Below are 12,139 nucleotides of genomic sequence, written 5' to 3'. Positions count from 1 at the left end.
CAGTTTGAAAGCACGTCAAAGTGCAAGTAGATAAATAAGTACCGCTCCGGCAGGAAGGTAAATGGCGTTTCCGTGCGCTGTTCTGGTTCACCAGAAGCGGCTTTGTCATGCTGGCCACATGACCCGGAAGCTGTACGCTGGCTCCCTCGGCCATTAACATTTGTTGAGCGCCGCAACCCCAGAGTCGGACACGACTGGACCTAATGGTCAGGGGTCCCTTTACCTTTAAACAGTTCAAGTGGGGAGTTATCAGGTGGTTCACAGAGCTGCAATGAATTGAATCCAAGTTCCCAGGATTCTTTGGGGGAAGTCATATGCTTTAAATGTATAGCTTGGATGTGACCAAAATGGCAAACAGTAAGAGAAAAGATGGAGCTCCTTTCATTAGTGCAGCTACATCATTGCTGCATCTGCATACTGTGTGGAAAACTTCACCTGCTGAATTTATGCCCTGCTGATGGAAGTTGTTGTCCAAAACATTTGGTGGGAACCAGGCTGGCTAAGACTGCACTAGAAGGAAAATGCTAGGCCAAGAATGGGGTATCTGTGGCCCTACAGATGATGATGACTACATCTCCCATCACCCTTGCCCTTTGGCAATGCTGGCTGGGGCTGATGGGAGTTGGAGTCCAGCAACATCTGGAAGGCCCTGGTCCATGGGCTGCCGAGAAGACCATTATTTCTGGGATATTTGGGGCCCGTAAAACTCCCGTTATTGATCATTTGCATGGAATCTTCAAAATATTGAGCATAATATGGAACAGGTTGAAATTGATTGGACAATTTATTATTAGTAATAGTATTTAGTATCGCCAGCAGCTGGTGCGGTTCAAATGTTCTCTACCACCGTTTGCTTGTTTTTTCCATTTTTCTTCTTTAAAAAAAATCTTCTGAACAGTTTTTCCATTTTTCTTCTAAATGCTTCTGTTTGCTCTACCTTTTACTGAATACAAGAGGGTGGTAAACAGGATGCAGGAAGCCTGTGCAGATACAGATGGTGCTGAAATAAGAGGAAGTGAAACAGAAAACAGAGCTAAAACAGGCCATGAATGTTGAGACCTGGTTGATGGTAGTGAAAATGCTACCTAGGACAAATATTTGGCTCTTAATCTGCAATTTAAATTTATCAGCAGCCCAAATGATCCTAGGAAATTTGCTTTTGAAACCCAAGCACTATGACTGAAGTATGTGTCTGCTCTTCTCCTCCTGCACACTAATTAAAAATATTAAACTACTTTTATCTCCTCAAAAGACTTCAGTGAGAGTATATACACACCATGCATTTAAAGCACACTCTTAACCCAAAGAATTCTGGGAACTCTGGGCTCACAGAACTACAATTCCAGGCACCCCTCACTAACTTATTCCCAAGATCCTTTGGGAGAAATCATGTGCCCTAAATGAATGGTGTTTATGCAGCTGGAGTCTAGCAGTAAACAATAAAATGCAATTAAAAACTTTTTTAAAGGAGCAACAATTACAATAAGAATCAAAATGCACACACACAGCAGCAGCTAATGTCTTTACCACAATTTTAATTCCATGACACCTAAATTTCCTAGTATTTGGCATTGGAACAGGGCCAGTTTTTAAAAGGTGGGGAGCTCTAAGTAAAAATTATATATTTTTGTTCATGTGATGGCTCTAGCTGTTTATAATTTAGAAGCTATTGAGCCATGGAAGGTTCTTCTTCAGAATTTAAGTCACCCTCTGGTCTAGTAGCCACAGAAACACATCCATTTCCTGTAACCCACCCTTCTGGGTCCCACCTGTCCCCTCCCTAATATCCCACCAATCCTTCTGCATTGCCACAGAAACATGTCCTTTTCTCAGATGGGGCCCCACCCACTTGGGCACCCATGAAATACAAAATAAATGTCTCCCGTATTTAATTTCATATGTTAGCTTAGGGGGAGAAATATTACCTTGACACAAAGCTTCAGTCCTATGCACAATCACTTGGTGTCAACTATATAACTCTGTAGGGTATATTTCACAGTGAGCCTTCATAGGATTGCACTGTAAATGGATGCCAAATCAAATTATAGTAGAATCCCGTGCATGTTTCCTCAGAAGTAATACCCACTGTGTTCAGTCAGGATTATTCCTTTGGAAAGCGTGTGTGGCCTTAGACTTTAGTGGTTGTTCAAGGCTGGGTCATGTATTCTACATGTGTGAGAGTCTATGAGTGGCTTTTTAATGGATTAGTTTAGAACATAGGGAGAGTTATGTTGGACGAGGCCAATGGCTCATCTAGTCCAGCATAGCTTTGTCCTCCAAGGCAGATAAATCTGTCAATGGTTGTTAATCAGGTCTGAGTGGTTTCTCCATAGAACACAGCATTGTAAGGTTTTCAAACCTCACAACTGTGAAAATAAGCTTGAAAGTGATTGGGCAGTGCCTGGAAGCATAAGGGTGCTGAATATGCTTCTCAGCAGCTTCCTTGTCCCTGGGATAACAAGAAACGGCAAGACAAATTATGCAATAATTCCAGGTAGCCTTCACAGCTTTTGACCAGGGCTGAACACCTGATTCACTTGGCATGTAAGTGAACAATATCTTGTTTCCCGCTCTTGGCAAGGAGACACAAATGCTTGCCCAAGGAACAGATTTATCATCGTATCTTTTTCCTCATTTGCAGCATCTCCCAGAGCCCCAGTCGTCTTCCCATTGTCCCCCTGTTGCCAAGACCTCGCCACTGCCTCCCAGGTTACCGTGGGCTGTCTGGTCTCTGGCTTCTTTCCCGAACCAGTCAAAGTACAGTGGAATTCAGGATCCTCCTCTGACATCCGGACCTTCCCCGCTCTACTGGATTCATCCAGTGGCCGCTACACCCTCAGCAGCCAGCTCACCATCCCAACCAGCACTTGGGAATCAGAGAAGCTTCAATGCCGTATTGCACATACAGCTACCAGCTCCACAAGCAACAAAGAGATTGGACGTGAGTCTGGTTGAATCTTTGTTATCTGCTTTCTTCCTCCTTCAGTGTTTGTTGGGTGGAGCAGAAAGAAATGAAATATGGATTGTGTGGGTAAAGGGATGGATAATGATTGCAATATTTTTGGTCCTGCCATCTGACTTTTGTATCTTCAGAAGCACATTAAGCACTACAGATAACTCTCACAAATATTGTGGGTTGTATCCAACCAAATTCTAATCAAGAGTAGACCCACACATTGAAATTAAGGAATCTAAATCAGTCGTGCCCATTAATTTCAGTGGGTCTGCTGTAAGTACAGTATGACTACCAATGGATACAACCCAGCGAGATCAGATGTAGGGAATCCTTGGCCCTCCTGTTGCTGAACTACAACTCCCAATTGGCGATTCTTATGAGAGTTATATTTCAGCAACATCTGGAGAGCCAAAGGTTCCCCACTTGTGCTTGAGATAGACAAGACAGTAGTGGGAAGAAAGGATTTAGAATTATCCAGTTAATAGTGATACAAATTTAGGGTTAAGTCAGGTTGCACCATGACAGGTTGCAGTAATAGGTGTCAAAATTCAGCAAAAACACCCTCTTCATTTTTCTTATGAGACCATTAGCAACACAGGATGTTCTGCACACACACACACACAAACTTTCTTAAATTAGTGTTTTTTAAAAAAAACCAAAGGGAACAGTGCATTTAACATATGTGATCTCATTTCAACTGTTTATACAACAGTTTAGCAGCGCTCTTCGTGGTCCTTAGGCCTACTCAGAACTGACAATGAAACAGAAGGAGGAACTGCCCTTCACTGTCCTCCCTGGCACTGGGCGCAGCAAAGTGAAATTTGATGTTTAAGAAAAGAAGTGGGTTTAGTGCAGGGATTCAGAGAAGAAAGAGGAATAAGCTTGATTCACAAAGAGTGAGGCTGTTCTACCTTCTCTGGAAAAGGCTAGCATAAGGAGAGAGGGAAGTGAATACAGGAACCAAAGGGAACTAATGGCAGGTGAATTAGAAGCCACTTACATTTAGGGAATTGGGGGGGGGATTCAGTTCAGTTTGAATTTCAATACAAACTAATTCACACCACCTGGAATAATGCACAAACAGAAAGCCCATTCTCCTCCTAAATTTGTGGTCCTCTGAATTTTGTGATGCAGTTCCCCTGCCCAAAAAGTATACAAAAATATACAAAAAATACACATATTCACCCAAAAAAACAGCACACACAAATACATTATGTTCAGGGAAATTGTTTCCAGACTGTGTATTTATTCAGCAAAATTGTATACAAGACATTAATATTAAGCGCAGTTTGTACTAAAATCCTGACTAATTCTTAACTAAATAATGTAGACATACGGAGAACTGAATTTAAGTTTGGGGAAATGAGACAGGTGGTAAGGTGCACCATGCATCATTAAAATACAGGTATTCATGAGACTCCCTATACTTCCTATTCCTCCAGCCTGTGAAAAGAAAGATCCCGTAGCCCCAAAGATCCGCTTGCTCCATTCCTCCTGCAAGGCCAGCTCCGGAGATGCCACCATTGAGCTAATGTGCGTTATCTCCAGCTTCTACCCCAACAATGTGACGGTAAATTGGCTGGTGAGTGGGAAACCTATGTCGCAACCCTCATTCACTGAGCAGCCCTGGAAAGACACACGTGGGTACACCTTCAGTACCATCAGCACAGTCAACATTAGCCAAGCAGACTGGGAGGATGGGAATGTATACGTCTGCCAGGTGTCCCACACAGCAACCCAAACTTCTGTGAGAAGCAAAGCCAAGATCTGTGAAGGTAAGAACTCTTGACTCAGTTCTGATTTGGTTAGGTTCAGACGAAGTCGGTGTGGGTTGAAAAATGGAAAGACCAAGAGCAAAGGGCTACTTCTCTTTCATGGTGGGTTTCCCCATGACCCAGAAATACATCCATCATGGGTCTTTGGGATTTGGAATGGCTTTCTCCAACCTTTTGCCCTACTGGTATATCTAAGGTTTTACTCCATTTATCTGGAACTCGAGAGACTGAACCAACTGGAGGTAGGACTCTGTATCATAGAGGAGGGCACCAACTCAGTTTTCCTTTGAAAAATCTTGATATGTGGCTTTTTCGCACACTCGGATTTCTCCAGTTTAGATTAAATGTTTGTCAGGGAGTTGAGGGGACACATTTCTCTTCTTCTGCAGGATGCAGTTTGGCTTGATTACTTGTGCCACCAGCTGTAAATTTCTCTATGGCACACTGGTGTTGAAAGTGATCCATCGGGGAATCTGGGGAATGGGCAAACACACTAGTTAAAGGGGTGCAAGTTCCAAAAACAACAGAGAACTGGGATTATTCAGCAAGGGTAGAAGGTGCTGGAGTTGTTCAAAGGAAGGAAGGACACTGACAGGAACTCTCGGGTGAGCCAAATGGGGAGCCTGGACTGACTTAGCTGTAGAGCTGAATCTGAAAGAGAAGCAAGCAGAGCAGGATAAGATTCTGTGAGCAGGCTGGGAGGGAAATGGCGGGAGGAGACTTGGGACTTGACGTGGGTTTTTTACATTCCCAGACTCCTCAGGAACTCCCCTCAAAGTTTTCATCCTACCCCCAAGCCCCAACGACCTTTACATGGATAAGCAACCCAAACTCAGCTGCGTGGTAGTCAACTTAGAGAGCGAAGAGGAAGAACTGGAAGTGACCTGGTCACAGCAGACAGCAGGAAGTCTAAGCCCTGAGCCACTTGCATGGAGAGAGGAGGTTAACAACACCTTCACAGCATCCAGCTCTGTGATCATTCCCGAAAGCGACTGGTTGTCAGGGGCGACTTTTATCTGCACAGTGAAACACCCATCCCTGGCTCAACCGAAAACAAGAGAGATTAGCAAGAAGAAAGGTAAGCGGGAAGCAGACCTGCTCTCCACCCTGCAACTGATGTCCCTAATTTCCCAGCAACCTCCTGAGCAGGAAAGAGATTACTGAAAATATGTGTCAACATAGCACCATTTAGAACAAACACAATATACCAACGTGGGCAGTGAGATCTGGCAACGCAAAAAAAAAACCCAAAACATGTTGCAAGTAGTTTGGTGGGGGCATAGTTGCTTGTGGTCCCCACAACTGTCCCACCATTACCTCAACCCACATGCAGTGCTTAAAAAACCTGTACAGCATGTTTTGACACTTGTGCCAAGGAAAGGTGTGCCACATAGGAAATGATGCCTCTAGCATACTGTCTTCCACCCTCATAAAAATGAAGTCTCTATTCCGTGTGTTAACTTTCCATCTGACTAATAAAAATAGTTGTGCAACATGCCCTGACGTAGATGGACTGTTGTTGCTATTATGTACAAAGCAGTTATAAACATCATTGTAACCAAGGCCCATTTCGCACCTTTAATCTGCCCCACAGGCAGATGCTTGAGTGACAGCTCTGGAGAGGCAGCTTCAGAGAACCAGCCTCCCGATTCTGTCTCAGGGCAGTTTGAGGGGTCCTTGTGTGCTAAGAAATTTCTGTATACACCTGAGAAAAGGGTGGATGTGAATGTTCTCTAAATGGCACATTAGTGGTATGTCTTGTTCATTCACCACAGAGAAGCCCAACATGTCAGGGGGTTTTCTGAACCATTCAAGACATGTAGCCCAAACCATGTTTCCCTATGCCAAGGATGGGAAACTTGTGGTTCTCCAGATGTAGTTGGACCCCTGCTCCCATCAACAAATGGCCAGGGATTATGGGAGTTGTAGTTCAGCAGTATCTGGGAGGCTACAGGTTGCCCGTACCTGGCACAGAAGCCTTTGTATCTCCTCCATTCCCCGGCTCCCCACATGGTTTGCACTAATTTGACCTAAACTGAATAGTCATTTCCTTTTTCTCTTTCTGTTTCCCTATGCTTAACAAGAAACCCAAGAAGCTCCAGGTGTGTATCTCTTCCGCCCCCACGGTGATGAGCTCAGGTCTAATGGCGGTCATGTCTCCATCACTGCCCTGGTGAGAGGGTTCAAGCCCAGTGACATATCCCTGAAATGGCTCAAGAATGGGAACCCTCTGCCTGAAGCTGACTATCTCATCACCCCAGTCTTCAGTGAAGGCGATGGTTTATATTTCTTGTTCAGCAAGCTGAAAGTCCCCAAAGCAGACTGGAACAGAGGTGATGCCTATACCTGCATGGTTGTCCATGAAGGTCTGACCCTCAAGTTCATCCAGAAGACCATTGAGAAATCCCGGGGTAAAAAATGAAAACTGCCCTCAGCCAGCATTGCGATCCCCTCGCCCTATGGCCCCTGATTTTTTTCTCTCTTGAGATTGTTAGACCAACCCTGTGTAAATAATCTCCATGCAAAAATGTACCCAATGCCTGAATAAAAAGAGAAATCATCCAAAGACTGTCATAGATATCAATTATTGTGGCTCTTCCAGGAGTGAAGGTGACTTGTGTGGGGATTAATGGGGAAATGGGATTAATCTATCAAAAACAAATGCCAAATGTTTAAGGTTGGCAGCAGAGGGAAAATGTGTTTATCACTGTCAGAGTTGTATCCTATTTCCAACAAGGAGCCCAGGCCTTCATATATCAGGTAATCCCAAGCTAGCCTCACAACAGCCTTGAGGAAGCATGGTTTCTCCCAGGCCACGCAGTGAATCTTCATTACCAAGTGGTGATTTGACTCTCCAAGCCTCACACACACCTCCCCGCACCAAATCCCAACCCTCTGCTCACTGCTCCACACTGCCTACCCTCTACACATGCTCAGAAGGGCACACTCTCATTTTCCATTTGGGAGAGCAAAACCAGACTAAAGTGTTTCAGTCGGTCATACTGCAAGGACACATATAGATACATGGTGTGGTCTCAAAAGGAACACACAGACACACATGTACACCACGGGATTTTTTTTATATAAAAGAAACCCTAAAAAATAAGAGACAAAATGGCAGAGAAACAGATGTGTTTTACAATTTCCTTTTGTATTCTTAAAAAAAAATTAAAAGCAAGCTTTGGTCAGTATGGTCACTTTCTTGGCATCTATTTACAGAGAGCAGGAGGGCAACAGAAAATTGTGTTTTCTGATGTAATCTCTTCTCACCCGTCCCACTTCCCCCATCAAACAGGTACAAAGCATATGATGTAAAAGCTGGCGTCAGAGGTTGGCCCAAAAACAATTGTATAATGTTTTCTTTGGGAAACATTGGTGGCGGTAAAGGGTAGAAGAAGTAGAATTTGGAAATGGGGTGTGTGTGTAAGGGGGTCTTACAGGGAAAGTGGGGCATCTTCCTCCCCTGACCCCCTGCAAGACAGTGACAGTCTGGAGGCACCTCTTGTAGGAAGCAAGGAAATCCAAATTCACAAAGCATTCAGGCCAGATTAATGGAGCGCTCACACACTGCGGAGTGAAAGAATTGAAAGTAACATTGACTTAAGGAGCTTGTGAACTCTGCCTCAGATACAGCTGGGCCTTAAAAAATGACTCAGAAATAGACACAAGACCTCAAGCACAGAGTGTGCCCTTATTCACCTAACAAGGCTAGAAACATCGTAAGAGACGTAACAGCTTGACACAGGTACCTAGGGATTTTGGCAATTTTTTTGCATTTGAATAAGAGAAAACTATTTAGGGACAACAGAGCAAACAGAGAGATGGAGGGGGGCACAAAACCAACCTAAAATATTCACATGCCCATAGAGAAGAGCATGGATAAATGAACATGTGCACACAAAATTCATTATGCCCTCTTCATGTGGAAAGAAAGTGGCCAGCCCTTATTTGACGCAGCACTTTAGAAGCCACGGTTGTAAGAGACGTGTTTCTTGCATGACAAATGTTAAGCCAGTCATAGGATATTTGTGCCTTATATGTGGCCTCTTGACTTTGTTAGCAAAGTGATTGGAATAAAGCAGAGAGAATCCAGAGAGAAAGGAGACAGATAATACTGTATACTGAGGTAAACAAGGCAAACCCAGTTTATGAAATAAAACAGGGAGATTTGTCTTTCTTAGGTCAGATCTATGCAGCTGTGGGGGGGGGGGAATCCTTCAGAACCACACACCTCTACCTCTCCTCCAGCTGCCAAATCTCAGCTGCCTTCCTCATGGACAGCTAAGTCCCAAATGACAGGAATCTCCAGTCAGTCAGTCTGCTGTCACCAAGACCAATAGCAGAATCAACCCCTTCAAGTCTGAATGTATTTCCAACAGACTCAACACACAGAGACTCGCAAACTTATTCTTTTTTCCTACACTGCCCTCACCAAATCCTTGGTTACTTCTATGCCAAGGTTAACCTCTGTCATGTTTAGTGTACTTGTTGGTGTTGGGTTTGGTGGCTAGGCCTCCAGATTCAAATCCCTGCTCAACCATGAAGCTCACTGCGTGGCCTTTCTAAAGCAAGTCGCTCCCTCATAAAATAAGCTTACTAAGGCTGAATTAAGACATCCCCGCTCTCTCCAAGTATCACAAGTTTTCCACGGGATTATTTCATCCCGTCGTTCCCAATGCCTCGTCGTCACCATCAAGGATTGGATCCACTTTGCCATGTGGCAAACATGTCTAGCAACTGTTTTCAATCCCTCTGCAGATTGATAATACCCAGATGCTCAATAGCATGGCCAAAAGGGCATCACAAGTGGTGCCCTAGAGACATGAGAAATAAACCCAGAAGAACTGGGTGAATCAGTGTTTCGGCAGAGGGACACAATAAACGAAGGGAGGGAGAGCTCTCATGAGAGTGAACCTACTTTGTATGCCTTGGCCTAAATGTCACATGGGCTGAACAGATGTTTTCCCCAAACCACCATTACAAAATTTAGATGATCATAGTTCGTGTTATGTAGAATTTGGAGACAAACCAGCACTTGTGCATTTCATTCATACTCACAGTGCATCATAGGCTTCATAGTTGCAATCAGACTAAAATAATAATACTGAATCCATGATGCAGCATGAGTGTGAATGAAGTGTGGATGAAAAGGATTATCTGACACCTGTATTAAAGATAAGACTAGATGGGAACAAACATTTGCATGACCCTCCATAAGAGTTCAGCACAGCGGTACCTTGGTTTAAGAACAGCTTAGTTTATGAACAACTTGGATTAGGAACGCTGCAAACCTGGAAGGAGGTGTTTAGGTTTGTGAACTTTGCCTTGGAAGCAGAACATGTTCTGGCTTCTTGTTGAGTGTGTTCCATTTGTAAATTGAGTCCCCCACTGCTATGGGAAAGCACGCCTTGGTTTAAGAACGCTTTTGTTCAAGAACTGATTTCCGGAACGGATTAAGTTCATAAACCCAGGTACCACTGTACAATCATATTCTAGGGGAAGGCAGGCTCCATATTTATGCAGAATGGTGGCATTCAGAAATAGATGGATATACTTGCGGGTCAATAGATAAATGGACTGTTCATATTGGGGAATTTTATATTCATGAACACTGAGAATGGCGTTCTTTCTTCCCCGCAGTGATAATAATATCGACAGAGGTTGATCTCAGCGACAAGGTTGAACAGGAACTGGAAAATCTATGGACCGCCATCTTGGTTTTCTTCATTCTCTTCCTCATCAGTGTGTGTTACAGCACCACAATGACATTCTTCAAGGTAAGGGGAAAGGAAAGGGAAAACACATATCAGCATTTGCATTTGGCAGTGAGAGAGCCCAAAGGAGGAAGAAAGCAACAACTAAAACCCAAGAGATAAGTGTTTAAAATATACGTATCATTCACTGCTTGCTGGAGAGGAGACATTTAAAGCCCTTGGCTTCCCCCAGAGAATTCTGGGAACTGTCATTTATTCCTCACAGAGCTACATCTCCCAGCAGCCTTAGCAAACCACAGTTCCCATGATTCTTTGGGGGAAGCCATGTGCTTTAAATGTATGGTGTGTAGGCGGCCTATTTCTTTAACCTCCTAACCTGCTCTCCTTCCCCTTTAACAAACCTCTATAGGGTCCAGAACTTGTGGAAACTTCCAAGGATCTGCTACCGCTCATAAGTGGAGTCTGAAAGGCTCAAGGCACAGGGCTGTAATTAAAAGGAAAAAAAGACTGCATTTGTTTGAGGAAAATGTTCTTTATGTGGCATTTCAAAGTGGAAGAAAAGAAATGTCTTAAAATGGCAAAAGTTTAATAACAGTACATTCAAGATAACTTAGGTAAAAGTCCTTTTTACACTGACTGCCTTTGAACATTCCTTCAGCCATTGGTTGGCAGAAAAAGTTTTGCTTCTAAATAACCTCGCGCTAATGTAGGCAAGATACGACATTTTTGAAGATTCAAAGAACAGCATGGGACTAGATTCAGGCAGGTAGCCGTGTTGGTCTGACGCAGTCAAAATAAATAAATAAAATTGTCCAGAAGCACCTTAGAGACCAACTAAGTATGTTCTTGGTATAAGCTTTTGTGTGCATGCACACTTCTTCAGATACCTGGGGGACTGTTTGCAAAAGGGCTTTCAAAAAGCCCTGTACTGTTCTTTTCTATGTATCTATCTATTTATTTGAATTCCCAACAGTCACTGTTTCAAAATGCAGCACCACCTGATGTACCTAAGACATCAGGTGACTGACACGTGGGAGCCCCCATCTACCTGTTAAATTATGTCCTCTTGGGTGGGCACATAAGGATCTGGTCCACCAGCCAAAAAAGGTTCCCCAGCCCTGTTGAACACTCACCCCTGTCCTATCTCCCCCACTCTTCACCCTCCATCCCAACAGGTAAAATGGATTTTCACCACTGTGGCAGACCTGAAGAAGCAACCTATAGGCCCTGAATACAAGAATGTCATCCCACAGGCATTCTAGGAGCATTTTCCTGGGAATCTCGTCCTCCATCTTCAAAGGTGCAAAGAGGAAGCCACTGCTTGGACCCGCAGCTTCATCTCCAGTGTCAACATCCCGGGCCTTCTCTTGTTTCCTATCTCATTCAGCTCCTACTTCCCTCCTGGCAAGTGACGAGCCCCTTTCAGCACAGCAATTGTCTTAGGGGGAGGCAATTATCCTGAATTGCATGTGTTGGGACAGTGCCTTCAAGAGGAAACACTTTTATGTGGTCCGATATCTTAACTGGCTTCCACCAAGAGTAAGAAACATCCAGCATCTGCTTCTCCCACCCAGTCTATGCTTGTATTAGTAGTGGGTGTGTTTCTGAGAAAAGGGGCCTACCAGCTGCCCCAGAGATGTCCTCTGTCCTTATATCCACCACACCCTTCCCCTTTCAGAACTTCAGCCCTCCCT

At 44.0% G+C, this 12,139-nt stretch overlaps 1 gene segment (V, D, J or C); it reads left to right on the top strand.

Moving 5' to 3' along the window:
- Nucleotides 1-1,175: 1,175 nt before the first annotated feature.
- On the top strand, nucleotides 1,176-11,707 carry LOC117058894. The segment is given in 7 exon segments: nucleotides 1,176-1,184; nucleotides 2,710-2,941; nucleotides 4,399-4,731; nucleotides 5,486-5,809; nucleotides 6,816-7,142; nucleotides 10,372-10,508; nucleotides 11,621-11,707. Coding segments are annotated over 7 exon segments (1,449 nt in total).
- The last annotated feature ends 432 nt before the right edge of the window (nucleotides 11,708-12,139 follow it).

This window comes from Lacerta agilis, chromosome 14, assembly GCF_009819535.1.
Source record: "Lacerta agilis isolate rLacAgi1 chromosome 14, rLacAgi1.pri, whole genome shotgun sequence".
NCBI classification, from domain to species: domain Eukaryota; kingdom Metazoa; phylum Chordata; class Lepidosauria; order Squamata; family Lacertidae; genus Lacerta; species Lacerta agilis.
This window is presented reverse-complemented; position numbering and strand designations above follow the sequence as displayed.